At 33.1% G+C, this 27,847-nt stretch overlaps 3 protein-coding genes and 2 long non-coding RNA genes across 5 annotated transcripts; 2 read left to right on the top strand and 3 right to left on the bottom strand.

The window, feature by feature from the left end:
- Positions 1–343: 343 nt before the first annotated feature.
- LOC136808025 (uncharacterized) lies at positions 344–1,117 on the bottom strand. The gene has a single exon (XM_067064655.1). The coding sequence runs from the start codon at positions 971–973 to the stop codon at positions 398–400; it is 576 nt and encodes a 191-aa protein (XP_066920756.1). The 5' UTR covers positions 974–1,117; the 3' UTR covers positions 344–397.
- A 4,367-nt stretch (positions 1,118–5,484) lies between these two features.
- On the top strand, positions 5,485–6,049 carry LOC136808005 (uncharacterized). Its single transcript, XR_010846734.1, has 3 exons — positions 5,485–5,499; positions 5,717–5,794; positions 6,020–6,049. It is a non-coding gene; the product is annotated as an uncharacterized lncRNA (long non-coding RNA).
- Positions 6,050–7,894: 1,845 nt separating this feature from the next.
- Positions 7,895–11,170, top strand: LOC136808003 (uncharacterized). Its single transcript, XM_067064642.1, has 5 exons — positions 7,895–7,971; positions 8,142–8,204; positions 8,451–8,513; positions 8,912–8,956; positions 9,814–11,170. Exons 1-5 carry the CDS (start codon positions 7,917–7,919, stop codon positions 10,116–10,118), a joined length of 531 nt encoding a protein of 176 aa, XP_066920743.1. The 5' UTR covers positions 7,895–7,916; the 3' UTR covers positions 10,119–11,170.
- Positions 11,171–11,293: 123 nt separating this feature from the next.
- LOC136808004 (uncharacterized) lies at positions 11,294–15,796 on the bottom strand. Its single transcript, XR_010846733.1, has 3 exons — positions 15,549–15,796; positions 14,939–15,185; positions 11,294–14,220 (listed from the first exon to the last, which is right to left on the bottom strand). It is a non-coding gene; the product is annotated as an uncharacterized lncRNA (long non-coding RNA).
- Positions 15,797–17,137: 1,341 nt separating this feature from the next.
- On the bottom strand, positions 17,138–24,535 carry LOC136808002 (uncharacterized). The gene is made up of 17 exons (XM_067064641.1): positions 24,529–24,535; positions 24,286–24,411; positions 23,784–24,116; positions 23,531–23,629; positions 23,128–23,366; positions 22,665–22,840; positions 22,284–22,380; positions 21,544–21,873; positions 21,206–21,323; positions 21,012–21,097; positions 20,771–20,867; positions 20,303–20,526; positions 19,837–19,945; positions 19,493–19,666; positions 19,215–19,361; positions 18,821–18,885; positions 17,138–18,475 (listed from the first exon to the last, which is right to left on the bottom strand). Coding segments are annotated over exons 2-17 (2,598 nt in total). The 5' UTR covers positions 24,287–24,411; positions 24,529–24,535; the 3' UTR covers positions 17,138–18,172.
- Positions 24,536–27,847: the final 3,312 nt, after the last annotated feature.

The following is a 27,847-nucleotide window of genomic DNA, read 5'->3' as shown; positions in this document are numbered from 1 at the left end:
TTTGCATGAGCATTATTTTTAGCGAGTCAAGAACATTATTGTTTGAAGGTTTTCAACAAAAGAAATTGTGACAAATTTATACAATTTAATAAGGAGAAGAAAAATCAAAATTCAACTAAAAATACTTTCACCATATTTTTTAATGTGCATTAATTTTAGTGTCCCCTTAAAAATTTTAAACATCAATTTTTACGAAAAAGGCCTAAATTTAAGAACATTTCTTCTCGCAAAATAAGTACATTTGTATACAAATCCCTACAAGTTTCTGAAAAATAGAAAAGCAAGCGAAGCGAGCGTATTAAAAGGAGTAAGAAGTCGTCTCGGACGACGCCGGGACGGCTAGTTTTATTAGATTGTTCATTTCGATATTTTGGTTTGAATTTCTAATGCTTTATGATCACAAGATTTCATAGGCACAAATTCTCACTTCGGTCTTTTTGTATCTTCCAAGGTTTTGATCACCCAGTTTATCATATTTGTGAGTCAAAAGACTTTTGGCTAGTTTCCAGGTTCCATTCGCTTCTAATTCATCCATTCTCTTTTGATATCCATAATCTCTCAAGTATTGATCTCGGGTGGAAAAGATAATGATGGTACCACGCCCCTTCGCCGCCATTACCATTTCGTCAAAGAGTTTCTTGTCACAATGCCCTTCAACCAAAACTGCACAGCATACAACAAGCCGGAATCTGTTCCGAAGATTTTTGGGAAATGTTTCCGGTTTTCCAAGCCAAAGCTCGATAGTCTGCTTGTAGGATTCCTTAGCTTTTGCTTTGGCCATCATTTCAACGGAAGCATCAACACCAAAGATGTTCTTGAATCCTCCAACCTTGAAAAGTTGATCTCCTACAAGCCCAGTTCCACAGCCCATGTCCAGAACTTCAATCACCTCTCTTGTCGCTTGATCTGGGATAAGCTCACGCGCGATCTCGTTAACTTTCTCATGATCATGATAACCAATTGTTAAGTACATCTCTTCGTAACTTTCAGCCTCCGCATTGTAATGTTCCACAATATCCTTGGCATAAGGTTGAACCTTCCCTGACCATTGAGACGTACGTTCTACAGCTGCTTTAACTCTCTCGTTCACTTTGGTAACGTCGATGATTTCAACTGTTTACGCCATCTTTCCTCTGCTCTTTATTGTTATAATCTAGAACGAAAAAAGGTTTTTTAAGTTGATTTCAGTTCCGCAAGTTGCATAGTTCTGCAGTGCTGCAATATTCCGTAAAGTTGCGTTTTTTCGCAACGCTTCAACCGGGATGCGCTACACTATTCTACGCAATTTGCCGAACTGATGTTCGGTGACATGGCATGGTGATTGGATATTCTGTGGATAAATGAAAGCTCGAAAAAAAAATTGGTAAGTTTTCCACGAGATGATTCTTTGTCTTTATAGAATACAACAACCCGTTATCACCGTTAAATCAACGATAATCATTAATTTCGCAAGAGTCTTAAATCAATGATTATCCGTGATTTTTAAGTGCCGTGTCCGCCGCCTTGCGCTCACTCCTCTTCATTTAGTTTGCGCTTTAATAATGGTATCCTAGTTGCGTAAACTTCCCCTGTATTCTGCTCATACTTCATTCAGTGCCAATCGACTGTGCTCTTATATCTAAATTGACAAACACACATTGCTAGTTATCTCGTTATGGATTCTAATAAGCAAGAAAAAGGTTTGTTTGTTTTATTTTTTTCAAATTTCATCACAGAAGGATCATCAATCAGGTTCAATCAGTGGGTAATCATCTGACATCTGATATCATCCACAATCGATATAATAATATGGATCAGCTTTAGCTAGTGCTAGTGCGCTAGTTAGTAGGATACTATGGATCGGTCATTATGATATGGAGATCATTGTTGTAGGTCGATTGATCATCGTTAGGTTGATGGATCAATAGGTCGACAAATTGGTTGGTTGACGTATTGGTTAGTTCCAGGACCCTGCCGACGCACCGGACTTAACGAACACTGGACACGCGAAAGTTCGGTGTAAAATGAGAATTTTTTTACCACCGGAAAATCTCTACACCGGACTTAAGGAAGTCGGATGTCCGGTGTCAGAGAAGGATATTTTTTTCCACCAGACAATCAAAACACCGGACATGACCAGTCCGGTGCGTCTGGTGTTTCTTAATTTTTTGTTTCGTAAATGTCCTGTATGCAACACCGGACTGACACTGGACTTATTGCGTCCGGTGTAGCGAAAGGATACTTTTTGCCACCGGACAAATACACCGGACAGTCCGGTGCGTCGGCAGGGTCTTTTAGTTCCAGACGATCTCAATCGAACGGAATCGACGATCGAACCAGTTGAACCAAATCAAACGCAATCGACCGCAATCGACCGATTGAAATTCGATTGTCGAACGCAATCGAATCTTAATCGAACGTCAAAATTATGGCAGTCTGGGTAATATTCGATTGGTTCGATTGTTGTTCGACTGGTTCGATCGTCAATTCCGTTCGATTGAGATCGTCTGGCTTTATTCTTGCAGCTTCCCAACATCCAAGCTCTCAAACATCACAAGCCCAATGAAATTACTTTCGATTTCCCGTAGAAATTATGCGATGAACAATCCGGGGGTCAATGAATCGACGATCAAACGCAATCGAACATCAATCGAACGCAATCGAATATCAATCGAATCTGAAAATTGCGGTAATATTCGATTGAGATTCGATTGCGTTCGACAATCGAATTTCAATCGGTCGATTGCGTTCGATTTGGTTCGACTGGTTCGATCGTCAATTCCATTTGATTGAGATCATCTGGTTAGTTGGCTGGCAGGCCAATGGATTGGTTGGTTAAGGGATTGGTAGTCAATGGATTGGGTATAGGTCGGCGGATTGGTTGGTTGACGAATTCTCAATGGATTGGTAGTATATGGGTTTGTCAGTTGATGGATTGGTAGGTCAGCAGATTGGTAGGCAAATGGATTGTTTGGATTGATAGGTCGGCGGGGGATTGATGGTTGCTCAATGAATTGGTGGGTGGGATGGATGAATGGATCGGTCAACGAGTTGGTAGGTCGATGGATTGGTAGGTCAAAGATTGGCTAGTGGATAGATCACTAGGTGGATAAATCGTGAGGTTGTTTGATCGTTAGTAGTGCGATAATCAAAGCGCTAGATAAATACCCACTGAAAATTGAAACTAGGAATTTATTGAAATATTTCACTGAAGCATCAAACTTTTTTATTTTTTATATAATATGAATTAAAGTTTTAATTTTTTGGAAATCATAGGACAATTAAAGTAAATTTAAAATGATTGAGTGAATTGGGTGGACGGGCGTTTTGGAATTATGCTTTGTCATATATACTTCTAAACAACTGAAACCATCCAGGGATAAGTACCGTGAAGTCAAAATACGGGCTAACATGCATAGCCCTCATATAAAATGACCTGGCTGTTCATTAAAAAACAAAGTTAAATCAAAACAAAAATGGTAAAGTAAAGCTGCGAGCGGAGCTGCGTAGTTGTATTTTAATCACCAGCCAGGTTTTCATTTGAGGGCTATGCATGTTAGCCTCCACTGATGCAAGTTACCCGATCTCACGGTATAGAAGCAACAAAGCCAATTTTGTATTCGTAAGAATTAAAGATAAAGAAATTATGAATTAATATTACATACATTATTAACACCCCTGTTTTTTAGTTGTCTAGTTTCCAATCTCGGAATATGATGAACCCTCGACTGACCGAAATTGCAATTATAAATTATTGTGGAATTGAACATGTAAGGCGAATGTTGCACTTTGTTATGCACTGGTTAGGTTTATGGGTCGGTAGGTTGATGGGTCGGTAGGTTGATGCTGGTTGATGGGTTGGTAGGTTGAAGGGTCGGTAGGTTGATTGATTGGTAGGTCAACAAATTAGATGGTTGATGGATTGGTAGATTGATGGGTTTGTAGGTTGACAGATTGGTTCGTCGATGAATTGGTAGGTTGATGAATTGGTGGTTGGTGGATAGGTTGGTTGATAGATTGGTTGATGGATTGTTGGGTCGATGGATCGTTAGGTTGATTGATCATTAGGTTGAATGACCGCTAGGTTTATGGAGTTTCTGTATTTGCTTGGACGAGTAAAGCCTACAAACTGTGACTTTCAACCAATCAAAAACTGCAGTTTGATTCTGCAAACACACCTAACCATGCTCTGTAACCAGAAATAAGATGAAAATAGCCTTATTTTGTTGTTTATTTTTCTGAGGCCATAAAAATGTGCCTTTAAATTCCTTGTTTTTCTTCCTGATCTCTCATTTACAACCTAGAAATTCTCCAAATAAAAGGAGTAAAAGAAAATATATTTCTTTCAATAATTTTTTTTTGAAGTTTCTTTTTGATTAAGTATTCAAGTAAAGTAAGACTTGTTTTAAATATATAAATCAAACAATGTGTGAAAGAAACTGGTTTTAAATTTTGAGTACAAATGTAGATGATTCAATTAAATTGAGGAGTAACTTATAGAAATTTGAAATTATTTTTTAGGTATTTATGATATATTTTAATTTGTCAGGAACAACTAACAAGAGAACCTTGAAAGAAAAACCAACCATCATCAGTTAAAGGTATACATCATTGTTTTTAATGTGATGTTCTTCTTCTTAAAATCTAACCATTAGCCGATATTCAATCCAATTCTTTCCCCTAAACTCCTTTAAGAATCTACATGTTACATTTTGTACATTAAAGAAGGGTATAATAAGTTATAAAAATCATTTTTAAAACATTTTGAGAGACCTTAATAGAATGAATCAGGCCCTTTTTGAAGAGAAGGACGAAAGGGTGAGTTTTTACATAATATTGAGAAGGGAGTTTTAAGATGGGCTTTGAAGGGTCCAATGACACCCATTATGTTTCAGTAAAATATTTTTCAACCTTTTTTCAGCTACAAGTAAATACAGTAATTGAATAATTTACTTGTACAAATTACTGACCGATTAACAATCTAACTAACTAACTGACATGACATGACATGACATCAATTACTAAAATCACGATGACTTTAACATTGGACAATTCCACGTTGGACAATTGACTGGGAGACTTTACAAAACATTCTGACTTAGAATGTAAGTTTTGAATTTCAAAGTAAGGAAAATTTAAAACGGTCGAAAGTTAATCGAGTACCCTTAATAAAAGATGAAGCTTTGAATGAAGCTCAAATTGTTCACAATTTGTTTGTAAAACTTTTGATAAAAATACCCTTGTGTAGAGTGGTTGGCAAACAATTTCTCCAACTCCAACCCTGACCCTGACCCTAACTGATAAAATGAAACTCCTGTCTACAGATCCACAATTGCAAAATAGGCTTGCATCCTGAGGTATGATATCGTTTGCTGACCGTGTACATCATGTGGCAAGTTGATTCATATAGAAATAATGTTTACAGAAGGTTATTAATTTTACTTTTTAGATAGTTGTACAGTAAATTTGGAAGGTGTTGATCAAGGTGCATCATCTTTAAAAAATTAGAAATTAAACAAGGTAAAATAATAAGGCTTGATCTTAGAATGCTAGCTATTTCTATACAGGAAAATAATTTTGAACCTTTTTTAATAATGTGAACATCTTTTAAGATTTGAAGTTAAAATTTTTCTCAATTCACGATTTCCCTGTTATTTTTTCTCAGATAGAGATATAAAGATATAAATACTTTTATTATTTTTTAGTTCTAACTGTCACCTCTTTTCCTTTCATCTAGTCTTGTCAACACTGTAAAGAACCGCTGAACATTAATGCCTGCCAGAAATGTGGTTCTTGTGGCAAAAAGCAAAACAAGGTTAGAAAGATTCTTTTGTGAATGTATTCTCTTAAGTTAGGACCAGTAATATATATAGCAATATTTTCATTTCTCTAATTTGATCTTTCAATATAAGGCTGCCTTACCACAAAATGTGTGTATCCATAATTCAATAAATTCCAAAGGGGTAAAAGGAGTCGAACCCTCGATATGATGGTAGTAATTTCAAACTTGTTAAATGTTTTTTATGGTATTCTTTTCCAGTGTTGTCAACATTGCAGAGAGCCCATGCCAGTAACGCATGTAAGAAGTGCAGTCTCTGTGAATGCAACAATCTAAATTGACAACCACAACATGGATGACATCCAAAAGGAAAAGTTGACCTGTGCCAACAAAAAATATTATCAGAAAAAGAGTAAGTTTAAAATATCTTTTGTTGTACCTTTTGCTGTTTAGAAAAATAGCCTAGAAACTTTGCAAATGAATGGTCCTTTTTTGTTCTTTTCATTATTTACCTCCTTAGTATAGCCAATAATACAGTAAACTTTTAAAGGTTTTATAGATAGATAGTAAATGAGTTTGATTCTTTGAAATTTTTTTTAAATAATTTCATAACTAAAAATGTTATTTTCATCAGCGTGTTTCTCTTCTTATCTCTAGTTAAATACCCTAAACAAGAGGTGTAACAGCCATTGCGTTTGTGCTTTATTTGAGTGGCGAGCAAAGGGTCCATGTCGATGGATATGCGACTCCTGGCTTTGCCACTCATTTTATGGAAAGCCTGGTGGTGGAGAATGATGTCGTTTTTGGTGATGTTATCAAGGAGACATTAAAGATGGCATATAAGGTATACTTTTCACTATCTAACAGCATCTGTTTTCCCTTAAAAGATTTTGTTTGTTTCAGCAGCTTAAACTTATTTTCACCGATGTTTTTTCAGATTATCGTAAATCTCAATCTGTGGTTTCAACACCTTCTGACGAGGCTGAAACATTATCGGACAATGTTGAAACACACATCTAGTGAGGTTGAAGCACCATCTGACGGGTTGAAACACCCTCCAAAACTGTTGGTTCCTGGTACTGAAAGTATTCTTCCTTTTTGTTGGAAAAAAATTCGACATTTCACCTATCTTCGACATAAGTGTGTTGCTTTTTCAACCGAGCTTAGTAATTTCTCGCATTTTTCGATCCTTTTGCTAATGGAAAACGTAATCGTGAACCGTGATGCTTTGGGTATTAAGTAATAATCATTGTTGAAGATTTGCCTTTGGAGACTGTTCTTCTTTGTAACTTGCTTTTATTTTTTAATCAGGAATGTCCGACGAAAATAAACGCAACTGAGATGACAACGGTGACTCTTTTGTTCGAAGGTACGAAATGAAATCCGGCACTGTTCAGATTCGTTGTTTTTACCATTACTTTTAGTTTTAAAATAAAGTTTTTTTCTTTTTTAAGAGCCTTCTGATACGTTAAAAACGATACCNTCTCTTCTTATCTCTAGTTAAATACCCTAAACAAGAGGTTGTAACAGCCATTGCGTTGTGCTTTATTTGAGTGGCGAGCAAAGGGTCCATGTCGATGGATATGCGACTCCTGGCTTTGCCACTCATTTTATGGAAAGCCTGGTGGTGGAGAATGATGTCGTTTTGGTGATGTTATCAAGGAGACATTAAAGATGGCATATAAAGGTATACTTTCACTATCTAACAGCATCTGTTTTCCCTTAAAAGATTTTGTTTGTTTCAGCCTAAACTTATTTTCACCGATGTTTTTTCAGATTATCGTAAATCTCAATCTGTGGTTACAACACCTTCTGACGAGGCTGAAACATTATCGGACAATGTTGAAACACCATCTAGTGAGGTTGAAGCACCATCTGACGTGGTTGAAACACCCTCCAAAACTGTTGGTCCTGGTTACTGAAAGTAAGTTCTTCCCTTTTTGTTGGAAAAAAATTCGACATTTAACCTATCTTCGACATAAGTGTGTTGCTTTTTCAACCGAGCTTAGTAATTTCTCGCATTTTTTCGATCCTTTTGCTAATAGGACAAACGTAATCGTGAACCGTGATGCTTTGGGTATTAAGTAATAATCATTGTTAGATTTGCCTTTGGAGAACTGTTCTTCTTTGTAAACTTGCTTTTATTTATTAATCAGGAATGTCCGACGAAAATAACGCAACTGAGATGACAACGGTGACTCTTTTGTTCGAAGGTACGAAATGAAATCCTGCACTGTTCAGATTCGTTGTTTTACCATTACTTTTAGTTTTAAAATAAAGTTTTCTTTTTTAAGAGCCTTCTGATACGTTAAAAACGATACCGTTACAAACTATTTGCTTAGCTTATGAAAATTTAAAGGCTATAAATCTGCTTGTTTATCAGACTCTGATGTACCCCAACGTTGTGTGCCAAATGAAACCGGTGAAACCACGCAAAATGTGATTGGTAAGTTAAAAGTGTTCTCTGGTTTTTGATAGCCGAAAAAATCTTCACCTCTATGTGTCAAGTCAATAAATTTCTATAAAAAATACAAAATTTTAGCAAATTCAATACTGCTCGTTTTTTTATAATGCTAATTAATTTCTACTAACCCGTTTTTCATTATGACGTTAAGCGTTTATTAAAATTTAGAGCAACCCATTTTCTTGCTCAATTTTTCATCTACAATGTATTGATTTGATTTTATTTCAGTGTCAGCAGAAAGTACTATTGAAGAAGCGCAGTGCCCCACTCAAACCGAGTTAAGTACCCAAGGTAAGGAATGTTAGAACGAATTGGTTGGAATTGGATAAACTTATCTATATTGTTCTGTTACGAAATTTGTTGTTGTATTCGTTCATCCAAAATATCTTAAAGCTTGATCTTGACGCCACACCATTTCTATCTTTCTCGTCTATAAAACTCCCAAAGGATTTGTTCGTAACAGCCCTTTTTTTAATTTAAACTTAAATTGACGTCCGTTTTGATCGAACTTAAAATAATATTACTCTGACAATTGTAACAAATTTATGTTTGAATTTACTACAGATTCTAGCCTAATTAGGAGGGAATACCAATTATCAAGCGAGTATCTAATTTGCAATATTACAACTTGCAACTGCTAGACGGATTGATGTGTTTTTACCTGTTTTAACAAAGAAACTTGTTTTTAGGTTCAAGCCGTGTCGAAGCTTCAAATATTGTTGAAGGTGTCATAGGTGAGAACATTCTTCTTGTCGTATTATATCAGGGAACGAAAAAAACAGTACAATAAATAGATGATTTCGGCTATGATGCGTTTTGTTTTGAAAAACTCATAGTTCCATGATTTATGGCACCAGGTAGAAATTTAGGGTGTTTAGCAGTAACTGTGAAATAATTTCTTTTCAAAAGAGTTTTGTAGTTGAAAGTTTTTTTTTAATTATCAGATTACAAAACAAAAAATACCGGGTAGCCCACAAAAAAGTGTTTGATGGCCTCGTGGAGCTAAAAATGGTCTTTTAATTCATATTTTTATTCTATTGATAGAGGAAAGCCTAAGTTAAAATTTGAGCTATAAATTTTTGAAATTGGTTCAGTATTTCATGAAGTTAAAAGCTTTCAAAGTAAAAATTTACTTTTCAAAAAAAACTTCTCTGAAAGCATTAAAGTATGCCTAATTTGATAACGCTTTTTAAAGTATTTTTTACTTTAAAAGTTTATAACTTCGTAAATTCTGAACCAAATTGGAAAGTTACAGCTCAAAATTTAAGTTGGGCTTTCCTCTATCTAATAGAATAATTATATTAAATAAAAATTAATTAGAAAACCATTCGGGTGGCTCCACGTTGCCACCAAACACTTAAACTTTTTTTGGGTCACCCGGTACACAAAAATGAAAAATTGTGTTGAAACTTTTTGATTCACTGAGAAAGTTTCACATTGTAAAAGCTTTTACCCTATGTGTTATGTTCCTAAAGTGAATTAAAAGGAAACAAACGAAATCATCTATACAAATTGAACTTTTAGGAAAAAATACGTTATCGATTTCAGGGAGTGGCTTTCATCTAATTTACTTTTGCAATTTCGATTTTAGAACTCTCCAAAGGTGCTATTAAAAAGGGGATGATCGTCCCAGTATACGCGGACCCCTCTCACCAAGACTCGTTTTGGTTATTCTTGTTAACTGACGTATACCCTCGGAAAATTGAAGGTATTTTCTTGGAGAAGATTAAAAACCGTGAATATAAACTTGGCAGGAAACAATCGTTGACGTGGAACTGCATAATTCGGAAAAAACGAAGTAAGGCAGAATTTTACGTGGTTAAATTATTATACGACAATGACCTCTATCACCTACCCTCAGCTGCAGTACAATTTTTAACGGCATTTACAGAATAGGAAGTTTTGTAAATAGATTTAATCCTGCAAAAGTACTAAAAATTTATAAAATGAGGGTCTCTATAGACTGGCTTCCTTTGTATCGTCTCTTTATATTATGGGCCTATACTAAGTGTTTTTGAGGGCAATAACGTAAAATATTGAGCGACGTCAAATCGTATCGTCCTGAGCTTACGAGGACAATAGGTTTTAACATCGCTCAATATTTCACATTATTTAGGTAGGTGATTCATTAATTAAGCTATGATAGTTTCACTAAAGTCAAGAAAAATTCTTTCTTTCGTGTTTGTTGTACTCGTTAAATTAGTCTATATTTCTTTTTTCAAATTATACTATTATTTCTTCATGTTAAGCGATTGTTTTTTGCCAAGTTTGTATTTACAGTTTATACACGCTTCTATCAAGGTCATAAATAGGAATATTATATTGTATTCTTTACATTGCATATATGCTGACGCAAGCAGAATTTAAATCAGAATAATCTATTCAAATTTCGAAAAGGTGATTTTGATCCTGACAGCGATAGTAAATGAGTTTGATTCTGATTGGTCCATTAGATTATTTAGACTGCTATTTTTCATATTAATTTTATATACTATTTTTAATAATGAAGAGAATCTTCTTTCTTGGTAGTGCTCGATATTTTAAATAGAGCAGTATACTTTTTTCGTATTTAAATATATATTTTTTTCTAAAAAAGCGTATATTGCTCGTTCGCGCACCTAGAAGGAAAGCTGAGCAAACTAGTTTCTTTTGTTTCAATAATTTAAATTTGGCGCGAATATAGTTTGGCGGATGCTAAAAATTTAAACCTCTAGGTGGCGTAGAAATGGCAATTTAAAAAACAATTAAACTTTGGCAGACGACGGAAAATTTTGGTGGGAACTTGATTTAGAGGATTTTGGACAAAACCCTAAGGTATACGATGATAGTATTTAAATTAGTAGTTTTGATTAAACCTGACATTTGTAAAGCATTATATTCTATAACCATAGGACATTTCAATTATTCTTCATGATATGACATAAACATAAACATAGCATTAAAAGTAATATTTCGTTCTATTCTTGACCTCAAATTTATATTCATTACACACTTTATTCTGTATCGGATAATGGTGTCATATGTATTCGTTATGTCACTTAGGGTAGGAATTCTAGACATTTACCTTGTCATTCGATTATGATTTGAAATATTTTCTTTGGGACACACATCTATCTATTTATAAAGTAAAGATAAGGCAAATAGTTCCCCATCCCCCCCTACAAAGACTACAATATACAAAAATCTAAAATAATGAAGAAAAAAATAGTATTTTTAGGAAAAAAGTATTACAGCAATTGGTAAATAGAGGTCTAGAGGTGTGGACTGGGGTCAGGAAAAAATCTTAAAATTTAGCCCTTCTAATATTACACTTTTTTTTGTAAGAACAACGAGGCTCAAAGTGGACAAAATAAGAACTGGCTTGAGACTGAGATGACTAAATTTTTGTTGGACAATAGGGTAGATGAAAAAGATGACACAACAGGACTAGAAAAAGTTTTAACCACAAAAAGTTTTATTAAATTAAATTAATATTTGTGGGAAATTTCCTAGTGTATCAATTAAATCGTTTTTATGTTATAGTTTAAGATTTGTGGAGACAATTTTAACAAATCGATCTGCCAAACAACATAATATACTCTCTGAGAATGCAATTTATTTCTAACATCCAGACAATTTCATTCGAACTTTGGTTGAGTTCATTACCGTGAAATTATCTAATGTCAGCGCCCCCGATCATGTTAAAAAATAAATCAGCTACCTTTTTGTCTTAAAATCATACCCCGTAAGCAGTTGGGCCGTCGCTAACTTTTTTTACCTAATAGGGTGTTCAATGATGGTTGAAAAATGAACAACATTCAATTGAAACGCAATGGTCAATCAAAACAATGTAATCAAAGAGGTCAGCAGTTAATGCCAAATATTTTGATCAAAAAGTGGATGAAGTCGAGTAGTGTTTTTTTATAATTTAATTTGTTACATGTTTCTTTTTTATAATTAGGTGCCTACCCCTTTGTCACCAAAACCTGAGCCTGTGTATGCTTATAAGCGTTATACTTATGAAAGAAAAATGTATTTATGATGCAATCAGTACAAAGTGCTCGTGATTTGCAATTTTTCATCAAATTTTAGAAAGAAGAGAGCTTGGAGAATTTTGACTAGTACCTAACAACCTTGAATTAATTTCACACACAGCACAAGTAGACATGATGCATGATTACAATGAATATACTATGGATATTTTTAAACGCTTTCTGAATATATAGTAATAACATAAACAATGTGGGGATGTTTATATACTCTGAATAGTTTACTACGAGGTTTACTAGTCTTAAGAGGTAACAAAAAAAAAGTAATGTCTTAACCTAAAGTTGTCTTATCTATAAATGATTTGACAGTATGTGTTGTTGGTCTATGGTCGTTGGCAACTTTCCTATTAGGATAATTTCAGAATAAGTCAAGCATAAACAAAATAAGATTTTAATGACTAGACTAAATAATGTTAAAGTTTTTACTGTTCCTCAAGGGATTTTATTTTGTCTCAATTTGCCCTAAGTTCCAAAAGATTCTAATAATTAGTTATTTTGATGGTAAACTCTCTTTAGTGCAAATCCCAAAGATATAAAAAACTTGATTGTTAGAGATAATGACAAATTCAATTTATATGAGCAAAAATGAAATATATTCTTTCTCAGAGTTGAAGGGGAAATATACTTAAAAACATTCTTATTTTTTGCGAGCATAAACTTTGCTCCGTTTTGTGGAAATTAAAGGGATTCCTGCATAAAAATGAAACTTAATCCATTAAAAGCTATAATGAAAAACATTTGAAAAAAGTTATCAACGGCGAATCTATCCTAAGATATTGACATCCAAAGTTCCAAATTCAAGACATCTGCACTCTGTGGAAGCCATATTGAAATGATAATTTCAAAGTTTGATTTCAAATTTTCTGGTATCCTTAAAATCAATATATAAATGGCTTTTTAAGGTATACAAATCCTCTAAATGTCATGCGCCTAGTGGTCAATCATACTAAAATTATTTAGTTAAACTACAGGTATCCTTCTAGCCTGCTCTCAATTATTTTAGTTTGATGACTAACTGTAATGAACAGAAGTTTTCCCAATTCAAATTTTTTCATTTTTATATGGCTTCCACAGAGTGCAGATGTCTGAAATTTGGAACTTTGGATCTATCTATCTATTTAATTAAGTAGCATTAGGCGTGAGCCCATATTCGCCACATATAAAATTTAAAATTTAAAATAAATATTATTGTTATAGTGTACAAGTTTTATTAAAATTAAGGGAAAAAATATAAATACTAGAGCAAGAGTTAAACAAAGGAACTAAGGCTATAGTACTTAAAATAAGAAAAATGATATGAAAAATGAATTAATGTACTAAGTAAAAATTTTTATTGATATACAAAATAAAATAAAATAAAACTCCTTCCTATTATTGAGTAAACCTCAGAAATAATGCAAGAGATTAGTAGATGCTAAGCAGGAATGAATGAATTAATGGCACAAAGATTGTTCTAGGAGAAGGTGCTAAGACTTGACACAAAGATTGTTCTAGGGTAAGGCGCTAAGACTTGAAAGTGGAAGTATAATATTTATGTTAATATGTTAATATCTTGGGATAGAATCACTGATTAACAATTTTCCAAATGCTTTTCATGATAGCTATGCCCTGACAAAGTTTCATTTTTTGTGCCGGAATCCTTTTAATGCACACAAAAAATATTTGGAGGAGTTTTTACTCAAGTATTCATTAGTCTTTGTTTTTCCAATGTACCAATGTTTCAATTTTTCTAGAATTTTTCCGTCCCATCCTTCCATAGTAAGTCAGGGGGCATTGACAGGTGAATAGTACCAAATCTCCACAATTCAATTTTCATGAAAGTAAAGTCTAAGAAAATATCAGTTCGGCTATCAACAGTATATATATGTTTTTCTACTTTCTACGAGTAGCAAACATTTCAAAATTAATCCATTTCTGTATTTGATAGATAATCCTGTAATCTCATCACCACTTCAATATTTCCAGACTACCTCGAGTGACTTAGGGCAAGTCTCAAAAACCTAACAGTTTACCCTAAGTTTTCGCTACCAATAGCAGCCAGATTCAGAGATCCACTTAGGGCTTTAAAGTACCTCTATACCTTAAGGTTTCAGGGCCCGGTTGTTACGTAATTAAATATTAACCTAAAAATTAATTATTAAAGAAATTGTAATCATGACGTCATAATTTGATCGAATTTGGTGACGTCATGAATCGTATAATCGCTATAATATAAAAAATACATGTCAAATCTTTCCCAAATTTGAACCAAAGATGAATCTAACTGAAATGTAACTTTGTGTAAAAAAATTTTTGGAAAAATCTGATGACGTCAGGAAAAAATAGCATTTTTCGATTTTTTGCATTTTTTGCTGACGTCATCAAAATCTTCAAAAAAATTTTCATTGAAAAGTTCGGCACCATTAAGATGCGTCTTTGGTCCAAATTTGACAAAGATTTGACATGTACTTATAGAGTTAGAGCTAATTTACGATTTATGACGTCATAATTTGATGACGTCACAATTCACACTTTCTTTAATAATTAATTTTTAGGTTAATATTTAATTACGTAACACCGGGTCTTGAAACTTTAAGGTATAGGTCATCTAAAAATCCATAAGTGAATCCCTGAGAATGGGTGCTATTGGTTGCGGATTCGGGATTTGTGATTTTTTTAAATCTAGACACGCCCTAACTCACCCGAGACCACGTGTTGTGACTTCCAGCCTCCTATTAGCTTTTGTTGATGATTGTGACTGTCATATTGTATATCATTTCTCCGTCACATTAATTTTGTCAATATTGTTTCCATTTACAAATATAAAGTAGGAAATCCAACAAGATTGTGCATAATTTTCTTTTGGACTGGGACACTGCGCATTGGAGTTTTAATCATTGTACAACCTCGTTCTCCTTCTCCTATGTATCACTGTTCACGCCACAATCATATACACCTATAAAGTTTATAAAGAAAAAAAAACTTTAGCTGAAAGCTTTATATATAATGTTTTCATTCAAGTTTTCTCATTGACAGATTAATTATTTTGGTTCTTCGACTTGACTTTGTTAATAATTTAAAAAAATATACATGAGGTTGATGTAAATATTAACACTTTCTCAAAGCACAAACAAAACAGACTTAAACATTAAAGAAGGGCTGTCATATGATGATCAACAAGTTATGACTTACTAACTTATACTAGTCTAGTATAAGGCTAAAAAGACGTGCATACAATTTCTCTTTTTATCTGGCCAATACGGTATCTTGCTCTAATATTCTCAGAGAAGCAAAAAAGTGTTATCTTATGATCACTCACCGGTTAAAATAATCAGTTTGTTCCATTTCCTCATCTCTCAGTTCAGTCTCTGTTGTCTGTTAGGTCACTGTCCCCCCCCCTATACTCTTCTTTTTGGCGCGTTATGTTTGCGCAGAGTCAGCAATATAGGGCTATTAGGGTGCGCCAGCCCGGCAGGGCGTCGAAATTTAGCTGGGGCGTTCAGAGACTAACGCTGGATTCATTGTGTAATCCGGATTTCCCCGATTTCAAATTTACATTTAAAGAAACAAGAAAAAATTCAAGGATATTATTAAGCTCATATCAAACACTCGAAATCTGCAATTTAGAGTAATTTCATCCGAATTTGGTCATTTGAAAGGGATTAGAAGGGACAATATTTCCCCGATTTTCCCCGATTTTTCCCGATTTCAAAAACTTAAAACCCAATTATTTCACTATCCACTGATTAAAAAGGTAACATGTTATACATTTTTGAAATCCTTGTTTCATGAGCTATCAGAATATACCAAAATTCAAAAATCGATTTTTTCAAAAAAATTCTGAAAGCCCTCGGGGTTTACAATTGTCTCAGAGGACTTTCTTTTCTCATCTGGGGATGTTTTTGAAAAAAAAAACGGTACCTTAAGATTAAAAGCTTCCATTTGATGTCCAACGTGACTTTATCTTTTCTAACAGTCAAATTCGAAAAAAAAATCATTATAACCGTGGGTTATCGCATCGATACTTAGGCCATACTATTTTTAAACCACATACATACAATTGCAAGATCATGAAGACACTAACTAACCTTAATATAGTCTGAATCGCATACTTCTAGTAATAATAACCTTTGGTGGCATATGAACTACGATTATATAGAAGATGACTAGCATGACCTTGCCGGCTGACGGGGATGTGCCACTGGAGTTTGAAAAATGGACCCGTAGTATGTCAGATTTGGACCCTGACCTGACAGACGAAATTTGTACCCCGTGGAAAGACACAAAAACAAAAACAACTTAGTCAGATACATTTTGTGACTTTGCAACCCTGTCCGATATTTTAAATAAAGCCTGAAAGCGATCCTTACCAGCGACACGTCCCTGTACCCGATTTTAAGTTATCCCGATTCTTGGGGAGATTAGTTCCCTCTGCTGCTGAATGAAAATACGCACGTATATTTTTTTATCAATATCTATCATTGAGAATCTTTCAAAAGACGAATTTCGAATGTTAGTTAGCCAATTATTTAACTGTGATCAATTTTAAAAAGGTAGCTCATAGCTATTACAAAATCACTTTTAAGTAAAGTTTAATAACCCGGGAACACTTTGGCTTAGATTAAACAAAAATAAAATTTCACCCTGCAACAGTGAAGAACTACACTTCTTCAGACAGAATTAATTCACAGTTCTTTAATTCTTGCTTCTGTGTTTAAATATTTTGTCTTTTTTATTAAAAAATAATTGGGGTCTTTCATTAACAGCTGAGCATGTGACAGGGATTTTCCAGCACTGCCTAAGGAGTACAGTGAAGATAAGCAGGTTTAAGCGCTGGGAACGAATTTGACCAAAAGTTACATAATTGAGAGAAGAACAATTCCCTGAAAATTGAAACAAAATCATATGTAAAACACTTCTTACTAATGTCTTTCTTATTTTGATAACAAATTTGAGTTACAAGATATCAAATAAAATTTGAATTGCAGATCGAAATCCCTCAAAACAACATATTTACAAAGGTTTTGCTTTTTTGGACAAATAATTAAAAAAATGATAGTTAAGGCGAGACCAATTCAACTAGTTGTTTTAGAGGTGGCAGTTTTTAAATGTGGGTCGGTCGGCAAAAAAATATTAGTAGAGTTAGTATCAATAGAGTTTTTTTAAGAGTTTCTTTCTTTTCTAAATTTGTTCTTTGAGGCCAATGTATTTAAATAAAGCTATAATTTAATGTAAAATTTAAAATGCTATTTTCTTATTTCTTTTAAACAAATGTAGAAACCATGAAATCAAAATCTTTAGTGATTTTCACTTTCCATTTTATTTTCATTTCACTTTTCCAAAAATATGGGTCGGTCGGGCGTCGAAAAACAACTAATTAAATCGGCCTCGCCTAATAAGGATTTTTAATAAAATGTTATTTCTATCCCCGAGAAAAGTTTGATTGTATTTTTCATTTTATTTACATTTTTTAAACTTATTAGCATGTCTGTGAAGTATGCTTCTAGTTATTTGACTAATTTATACCAGGTTACATACAATACACGGGTTCCGAATCAGAGAAATCTATGTTTGTATAGAAAAAGTCTCTGAAAATTTCAAAAAAATCCGAAGGGTCTGATAAAGTAAGATCTATCGTTCACAACAATGAACAAATTAAAGCATGATGGAAAAAGTAATTTTTCAAATAGCCGTTTTTGGGTTTCTTGAAATTCTCATTGACTTTTTACATGAAAACATCGATTTCTCTAATTTAAAACCCGCGCATTTCTGAGCAAAAATCACCCTGAGAGAATTACATCAATTTTGATCGAAGAGGGTAACTTTCACACGCATGATTGAAATACACTAGCAAAATCCAATATAATATATAAAATCCACGAAATAAAATAAAAGTTTCTGTTTTTTTTAGTCTAAGTAAGAATTCTTTTTTAAATTAAGTTTTCATATCGTCGGCCCTTCACTTTCCTCGTCATCGCTATTTTCTTCATTTTCAGGATCAGAAAGTTCACAATCAATATCTCTTTCACCATTAAAATCGTCAAAGTCATCAGAATCAGGATTGTCTGTATCGCTAACAACGGTTTGTTCGATTACTGGCGTATCAAAGTCCAACAGGCTGTCAAAATTGTGAACACCGTTGGGTTCGATGATTGGCAAAAATGTTCGGATGGCGCTTTCAAACTCCCTCCGGTAGTATTCGACACCTTGCTCCTTTAGGGACTTCAATCCTTGTCTTGATTTGATCTGTAAATAAAAATCAATTGAGTTTTAAAGCTTTAATGTATCAAAATATAAAATTCATGCCGCCGGAATGCAAGACCTTCATATCAGAACATAAGTAACTCAAAGTCTTCTAACTGATGAGCAGTGAGGCAGTGTAAGTACTGCTCTCTATTTTTGAACCCTTTTCCCATAGAACGTTGCTAACTAGAATCAAAATTGTAAAAATTTTCGGAAAGAATCTGTCTTACCCAATCTCTTTCAAAATTCTACCTACACCTTTTTTGCCTTCCCAATTAAAAAAGTTTCTATTTTCTCCGTGCACCTTCCTCGTTGTGCTTTCTTTCAACACAAACTATGAAGACTTACTGTCAAAAGATCTTGGCCTGATTCTGACTCAACGTCCTCTTTTAAGTTTGCTGCTACATTTGGGACTAAAAAATAAAAAATAAAGAATAACGTTAGTCGTTTCACTCCTAAATATTCAAACGTAAAAACATGGATGATAAATCATTGAAGGGAGGATGGATAGTGTAGTTCTAGAAGTATATTATTGTTATCATTATTTTTACAATTGTAAATTCTATCTTTTGTCTTTCCATATTTCTGTTGATGTTGTTTCAGAAACAAGCACTGATTTCGAGTTTACAATCCACAACTTCTCGGAAACAGGCTTTCACGTGCTACATAATCGAATTAAAGCTTCAAATCTGTAAAACCGAATATGTTCAAAGCTCTAAATACATCTTTAATTATTTCTTACTTGTTTCCTTTGATTCTTCCATCAATTTTTGGATCTTTCCTTGCATGAAATTAATAGCATTTCTCATTTCGCTAAATAAAATTTGCTTTTCTTCAATGTAACGTTGCCTTTTAAGATATTTTTCCACAATTATCCTGCGTTTAACAGCTGAAAAAAAAGAAAAAAGAGACTCCTTTAAATAATCTGAACTTCAACAAAGCCAACTTTTCCATAATGAGATCTAGAGAAAACAACACGTCATAGGCTGTCTTGAAAAAGAATAAATATCTCCTAATTACCTTCAGAATAGGAGCTATCGTCTAACCAAGGTAAAATTCCTTTGCCGAGATGATTATGCATTTCCTTATTATTTGTTTCTCCGGTCAACATTAGATAATCAACAAACATATCAATTTCTGCTTTCTTTAGAGCGGCCAGTTTTGATCGGACTGTTTTCCTTTTTTTACTTGTATCTGAAATAGAATCAATACCAACGAATAAAAATCCTAGAATGTAATACAAAAATGTTCTAACATTCATAGGATGCATGTGTAAATAAGATTTTGCAAAAATAATAACAATCTTTAAATTGCATGTAATTTGTTTACTAAATGAAAAAAAATAAACAACAGAGGCAAAATACCTTTTTCTCCAACTTGAGCATTCAACAAGGTCTTTTCAATTTTGGACTTTTCAATTGCCTTTTTGATTAAAGGCAATAAAATCCCTTGGGAAAGGCTTGTGTGTGCATTCTAAACAAGAATTGTTTTAAGAAACTAAGAAGATCTTTTCATTTAGCTGACTTAGAAGAGCGCTAGGGATGTTACATATTGGAAATGTCTATTTTTGGACTTTTTGAAATTCAGTAAAAATAAGTTTGTTAGGAAAAGCTGGCGAATGTTTAATTCACAATAATTTCAATTTTTCATAGGAATCTCTTTTTAAAAATGTTTAGCCCGAATTGATGTTAACTTCTTCAGAAAAAGAGCTCAAATCTTAGTTTTCTTCAAATCAAGCTAATTAGCAATTTGACCCCCTATTTGACTAACAGCCCTAATTCAACCCTCCCTTAAGCATCAATTAATAAAACAAAAATAAAGAAGTCGTACCAGTAAATCTTCGACTTTAATCTCTTTGGTAAGTCGATCAAGTTCTTGTAATTGATCCTGCTTATCAAACTCTAACAACCGATAGACTTTACCATAATCCATTGTCTTGGGGAATGATAATCTGCTAACAACAATGTGATAGTCAGGTGGAAGGTGAAGCTTTTCCACCAGAAGAAGAAGCTTTTCAGCGTCGGAAGGTTGACGAACCACTCTACTTCTCAAACCTAGAAAAAGTTACAACAAAAGAACAAAAGGTAGAAGTAAAGCAGAGTGAAGCCAAGTGCAGTGAAAGCCTGTAAAAGCCAGTAGAAACTGCAAAAGATGTACTAACGGGCATGGTGTTTTGGACTAACTGCTTGGACAGTACATTTGTAGCAATTTTTATAATTTATACTGATATATAATACATATTGAGCAAAGGTCTTCAATTGAGGACAACGCGCCAAATCCTAACATCAACACTGTTACCTAATGCTTCTTTTTGAATTTCATCCTTCCATTGCATTATGATTTTAGTTGGATGTTTGTCTGACAAGTCACCAATCATTTTTAAATTTTCTTCATTCTAAAACCAAAGAAATTATAGATTAGGAAAAGACTGAGTCCTTCTGGCAATTGACGTACAAATAAATACGCTCAATCATCTCTCACACGAAGTATCATGTCATGCAAAAACCTTTCAACGTAGCAAATTACCGTATCTTGTTACCTTGTAATATCTCTTGACCAAATCTGGTACAAGTTTTTTGATTTTGGATTTGTTCCAGTGAAGAACTGTTAGTGTTTCTTCTCTTCCTGAAAAATTAAATCAGAAATAAATAAAGGAAAAGAACAACTGTATTAGTGACATAAGGGAGAAACGTACTTGAATTAAATATATTTGACTTAATGAACAATATTTACTTTCAGGTAATTGATACTTTGTACTATTTCCAAACCGAGAAAGATAACTGAACAATTGCTCTGTTTCCTCTCCTGTTGAACGTCCGGTACCTTCCAACCATTCACCACTCCAAACAACCTAAGAATTAAGGCATAAATATAAAAAAACAGTATTTCAAATTTTGCAACATAATACTTGTCTTATCGTTTTGCTCAGTTTCGCTCCAATCTACAGCCACCTAGACTGGGGATGGTTACAGAAAAGTACTTCACTGTAGTACTTTAAGTTGATTCAAGGTCCAATGAGGGGGGCGTGAGAAGTCAAAGTACATCCACAAATAAATTGATGAATTAATTACCTGGCATTCTATAGAATGGCCCTTAGCGTGCATTATTGATAACGCTGGCTTGATTGACTCCTTAATTGAAGCATCATCACGAACCATGAACGGCCAAAGCTTGCACATAACATCTGCAAAACAAAATCTAGTGCCATTTGGAATCATAGATTCCTTGATCAAAAAATAGGGATAGCCAAATACTTCGCCTCTGAACATATTAATGGCTTTTTTTGCCATTACATGACGACAAGTTGCCACCTCTAACCCTGTCTCATCGAGCTTTGCCATCTTTCTTGTTACATTTTGTGCTGCCGTCCATGTCCCACCACAAATCGCGTCATTATTATCCTAAAAAGCAATGCAACACAAATTTGCATTACGTTTTTTTAAGGAAACACGTTTTGCTGAGCAGGCTTGATCTTTTAAGCATTCATCTTTTTTCCTGAAACGTTTCTTAGATGTTTCTTAATCTAAAAGCATTTTGTTCATTTCTGAAATTAATTTTGGAACCCAGTGACTTTCAGTTAATCTATTTTTAGGTTCCAAAGCTTGTTACTCAGGCGAAGTTTATTAATTGCTTTAATAGTTTAAAAAGCAAAAAAAATATATGAAAATGGAGAGATTTTGAATTTTAGCCTGACTACGTTTCCTCAATGTTTCTTAATTTTTTGGTATTTTGAGCTTCTTATTATTTATGATAATGGTAATGATTAGATAAAAAATTAATAAATAGACCAACATTCTTAAAATTATAATACCTTTTTTGATTGATTTTTGTACAAACGATCAATAAATTTAGAAACTGATTCATTAGGAATAATGAATCTTCCGTCATAGAATGATTGTCGCTGCCTTCTAAAAAAATATAAATGAAATTGAGTTGCATCTTTTTCAGGGGGTCAAGCAGTTAGTACTTAATAATGTCTATCGTGGATGTCCATTTTTCAAATGGAAAATGCAGTTAATACTAAGTGTTCTGAGTGAAAGGGTGTGGAAGAACTTTTCGAAATTCTTAAGAACATTTAGTATTTATAGTTTTCAAGATCATATGTTTAACCTCCATCCTTATTAACCTAAGATTATTATTGCTAACAATTTTCCATCGAAATGGTAAGCTAAAACCTTCTTTATTCACTTACATTCCCCTTTTGTAACGATAAAGCTTTACGTTTCCATCCACATGTGAACTATGGGGGCGAAGATGACATGCTGGACATTCCATCCAATCTTTGGATTGAATAAGGTCTTTTTGATCCAACCACAAACACCATTCTCGGAACGCCATCGCAAAATTAGTCGGATTGATGGTAGCTTTCTAAAAAACGATTGCAAAATGTTAGCTAGATCTGCTTCTGTATAGTTTGGAACTAGTAGTTTGGAATTAAAACAATTTACAACGATATTCCAAATAACTAACAATTGCGCCTTGGTATTATAGTCAGATAATCAATAAAAACAAGAAAAACCTTTGATAAGGCTAACAATTATTCGAGCAGCCCCATTTACATTTATAAGATTAAAAAATTATGATATATTGGGCAATAGAATAATAAAAACAATGGGACCAAAAGTGTTTTGTGAGTAAAACCAATAAAAACGTACCCTACAAAAATCATCAGAAATTGAGTTGAGGGACTTTAGAAATGCTCGTTCAGAGGAACCAGGCATGAATTTGCGGAATTTGTCCCACAATTGGAAGACTTCCTCTTTGAAGAGGTAGTTTAAACTTTTCGGATTTCCAGGCCAGAAACCTGAGGAAAGCAGTACACTTGTTGTGAAAGGATCAGTCAAAGATGTACATTCGTTGCAACGTAGGTGGTATTTGTTGACATCAAAACGGCCTGTAAATAAAGTTAATAAAGTAACAACAAAAGTGAGACTACAAGTTAAAAAACTTCTATAGGTAATCAAATGAATATAAGTGAATAAATTTGGTAACAATTACAATTTTAAGAGGAGATTCCTATAATTGTTGACTTTGAAATTTCTAAATCAAATTGCTTACCTTTCAATGTAACGACAATGCAATACTCATCTGTAGCGATCTTGGTGACCTCCTTACTGCCACAAACTGAACAAACACATTTAAGTGGTGGATAGCGAACTAAAAGTTAATGAAAAAAATAGCAATTCACAGATGTTCCCTCCCTTTTTGTGATTTTGAGAAGTCTCTATGCACTATGATTAAAGTGTGTATATGAAGCTGTTATATATTGCATGATACATTTTCTAATTATAACTGACTATTTGAAAAATACCTGTTGGTATAATTTCTTTCTTCTCATCCAAACACTCCAGAACATCTAGGTACCTGCCAGAGGACAATCTATCATGAAATGGATTTGCCAAGTGGAAGACATCGTCACATACATGACAAAATGATTTGTGACAATCCATGCAATAAAGATCACCAAGTCGATCACAACACACATTACAATGTTCATCCAAAACTTCCCTAGCCTGCATTGTCCTCCAAATATTCTTCCTCAGCAAATCCCAATCTTCTTGGCAGGATCTTGATCTTTCGAACCATGACTTCTTCTTCTTTTTTGTTTTGACAAAGTTAAGAAGGGTTTCTAACCAACTATTCACTGAAATAAATTAAAATAGTTGATCGTTATTACTCTGTTACATTATAACACCAAAAATGTTTTTTTTGCCAGTTTTTTTTTTTATCTTACATAGAGTCTTATAACAGTGAAAATTTTAAACAATGTTTTTTCCTTAATTGTCTTCAAGAAGGGATGATATGATACCTACTTTTTGTATCACTTTGTGGATTTATGTCATTTAATTCTTCATTATCGATGGTGTCCACATTTTCTGCAATTTGCCAGTTTGAATTTTTTGCATCAATATCCAAAACTTGCTCATCTGCAGTGATTACTGATGAAAATAACAAGAAAGAGTTGAAATTTCAATACATACAAGACACACAACTCTATTTAGATTTAGGTACCTCAATATTACCCGGTGCATAAAATAATGTAACTGCACATTTACCAGTATTTGATATCTTCTTTTCATTCCATTGTTATGTTTTGGTCTCTTCAGCTTGTAGATCCGTTGACCTAGATTATCCAAAAAAAAAGAGAAAGAATGCATGCATTTAAAATTGACAAGACAACAAAACCTTAGCTAAAGATTAAACCTTTCAAAAGTTTTTGTGCAATAAAATTCAGGTTGAAAAGTTTGAAACAGGGAGAAATCTCTTTGGTCTGTATTGATGACAAAATTTAGAGTTTCAGTTGTCCCGCACAAACAAAATATACTAACCAGTTTCAGCAGATCTCTTGAGTTCAACAAAGCAAATCTCTGATTTTTTCTTGGGTTTTGCTTTAGCTTTAAGTGATTTGTTAACTGCCACAATTTGTTTCATCAAACCAAGACCTAAACAAAGTGATGTGTAGACAAAGAATTTTTGTAATTTTTAGGTTTTTAGCAACCTTCAAAATTTTCCATGGGATGAATATTATCCTCTTTACAAAGAAATAACAATTTTTCAAATCCATTCATGTTAAAAGAATAGTTTTAGTGATTAAAATGATGCTATCCAGTGATCTGCAGTGTTAAGGAAAATAGAGAAATAGAAAAAATAGAGAAAAAATTATGATAATATGCATGTTGTGTCAATTATTTTTTACTTTCTGTAAGTTTGATATAAACTACATATGATCATATTGATAAAAAATTATCAAGGGTGGTAGATTCTACCCCCTGCTTGCCATTAAGAGGGTTTAACTTGTCTTGTCTGAACACTGCTTTAAAGTAATTAAACAAAATCAAACCTTCAAAATTTCATATCTTGTATAGCCAAGGTGATAAGTCAATAGCAGTAAGTTTAGTTGCAAAAGAAATGGTGAAAACATGCTTTCTTTGCAGAATACTTTTTATATATTTCCAAGGCAACTAAAATACTTTGTTTTTCAAAAGTAACTGAAGCCTATTCCCAAGGGCAAAAAAAAACATTCTTGGTTTTATCTAAAACATCAGACATAATGCTACATGGATGATATGTTTTTTCTTGTCCTTTGACAGTAATTGATTGCTTATCCTTAGCCTTGTGTTATTGTTAGCAATTGACAACTAATCAATAATAATATATCAATAATCAATTCTAATTGATTGAAATTTGTTTTAAATAATATATATTTCCCTATTTGCAGCACTGTTTATACATGTAATAGCTTTTCAGAAACATCAGACGTTACAACTTAAAAAATTCCTGAAATTTATAAATTCTTGACCAGCAATCATGATCTAGATAACTGATAAATGATAGATTAGCACTATTGATCACCCAATAAAATTAACTAATAAATATTAATTAGACAAACCTTGATCATTACACTAGTTTAGCATTTTATCCCTATTACACTTATCTAACTTATTAAATAAAATTTATTTTTAGCAATTGTTTGAATCGAAGACTCCCCCATTTCAAATTTTAGCCACTATTTTACAAGCAGCTTTTCTTTATCTTTGCATATATAACTCTTTTGTTTTTGTTTGGCGTCTTGTTGTGCACCTTCCTAGTTTTGCTGGTTGTTCTGCCACTACTTTACTCTAATTCAGCCTACTCTATTTCTCTAATTTAGCCTTCTCAAGTTATTTCTTTGTGTCCTCTGTTAGTGCAAAAAAATTTACATAGGTTATTTACTTTTTATTTTTATACAATCTTATAATTTGTATGTATGGATAATGGGTCTTAGGAACTTTTGATACTCAAAATATAGATAGATAGATAGATAGATAGATCATTGCCGATTTTTAAAATCTGAATGCAAATCATTTAATCATCAATTATCAATCTCATGTCATATCATGTAATCCAGACTGTCTTAAAAAATCCAAGTGTTTGATTAAAATTCAAGGAACTTCTGCAAAGTATGACAACAGAGAAAGTTCAGCAAACCTGACAAATATTATAGTTCCACAAAGTTCGACCAGTAAATTAGTGTGCAGAGACTTTAGAGCTTTGAGTAGTGGCCATCAGTTTAACAGGCACATCATGCAGATTTTTTCTTCAGTTCTTTAGTTCTATTAGTTTGACAACAAAACTTAATAGAAATTTATCGACCAACAAAGTTTGATTTTTTAAATTCTAAAAAATTGGTTTATGATTAGTTCCATGTTTTTAAAGGGTTGGTGTAATTTAAGATGCACGATCTAACGATTTACGATTCACGATGCGCGATCCATGCATAAAATATGCTGATTATTCCTAATAATTATCATAAAACTTAAATTATATAACATAATTCTAAAACAATGGCATAATCTTTTCTCGCTTTTGTTTACCACAGTAAATTTATCCAAAAAAAGGAATAAGTAAGCAATGGAACTACAAATAATTACGACCGTAAAATTATGGAAAAAATAACTTACATAATCTTACAATGAAAGAAAGTACAATGCACAAGAAACATTTTTGCTCTCAGTTTTAACAATCAATAATCGAATATAGGAATTTCTTTCTTAAGGCCGTGATACACTGGTCAATATTAAATCAATATTAAAAAACTGTTACTATATATGGATCATAAATGTTATTGAGCTAATATTGCTGAATATAAGGTAAAAATTTGTATTTAAAATGATCTTCAAATTTATGAAAGTGCTCTATTGTTCGAGAGAGTTGATTTAAATTGAAATTTTTCAATTTAATTCACCTTCCAGCCACTATTCAACAATAGAAAGAAAGGAAAAACTATTGATTTCGCTTAAATGTAAACAAACACTTTCCATTCAATTTTTCTCCAAGAGAGAGAGAAAAAATTTCTCTTCTTGAACAAAGGGCAAATGCTCCTATTGTTTGCAATATCACCTATAATTTTGAGCAAGTGTAAGGGCCCAAATTATAATAGATCAATATTCTATGATTGAATATAATTTAGACTATTGATAAGTGTAAGGAAGCGATCAATTTTAGATTTATATCCATATATAGTAACAGTTTTTGAATATTGATTTAATATTGACCAGTGTATCACGGCCTTTAAAGCAAATAAAAGAATATATTGGAGAATGATATGTTTTGCGGACCGTAATGTACAAAGCAAAAAACGGATGCTCTATTATGAGAAAGAATTTTCTTTCGGTAAACAATTCCCATTCAAGTTATGAAAACGAGAGAGTACAGAAGGTGAATGCACGTGGCTTTCACTTTCTTTTAATCTATGAAAACGCACTGAAAACTTTTTTTAAATATAATTTGTATAATCTTACATAAATTATGTTTTTAAAATAATTGAGTTTCAGCGAATGAAAGTTTGTAAATTGCCTAAATATTTTATCATGATTAGCATAATTACGCATGAAT

Source organism: Clytia hemisphaerica, unplaced genomic scaffold (assembly GCF_902728285.1).
Source record: "Clytia hemisphaerica strain Z4C2 unplaced genomic scaffold, Clytia hemisphaerica genome assembly, whole genome shotgun sequence".
Lineage (NCBI taxonomy): Eukaryota > Metazoa > Cnidaria > Hydrozoa > Leptothecata > Clytiidae > Clytia > Clytia hemisphaerica.
Note: the sequence above shows the minus strand (reverse complement) of the source record. Positions and strands in the feature narration are given on the sequence as shown.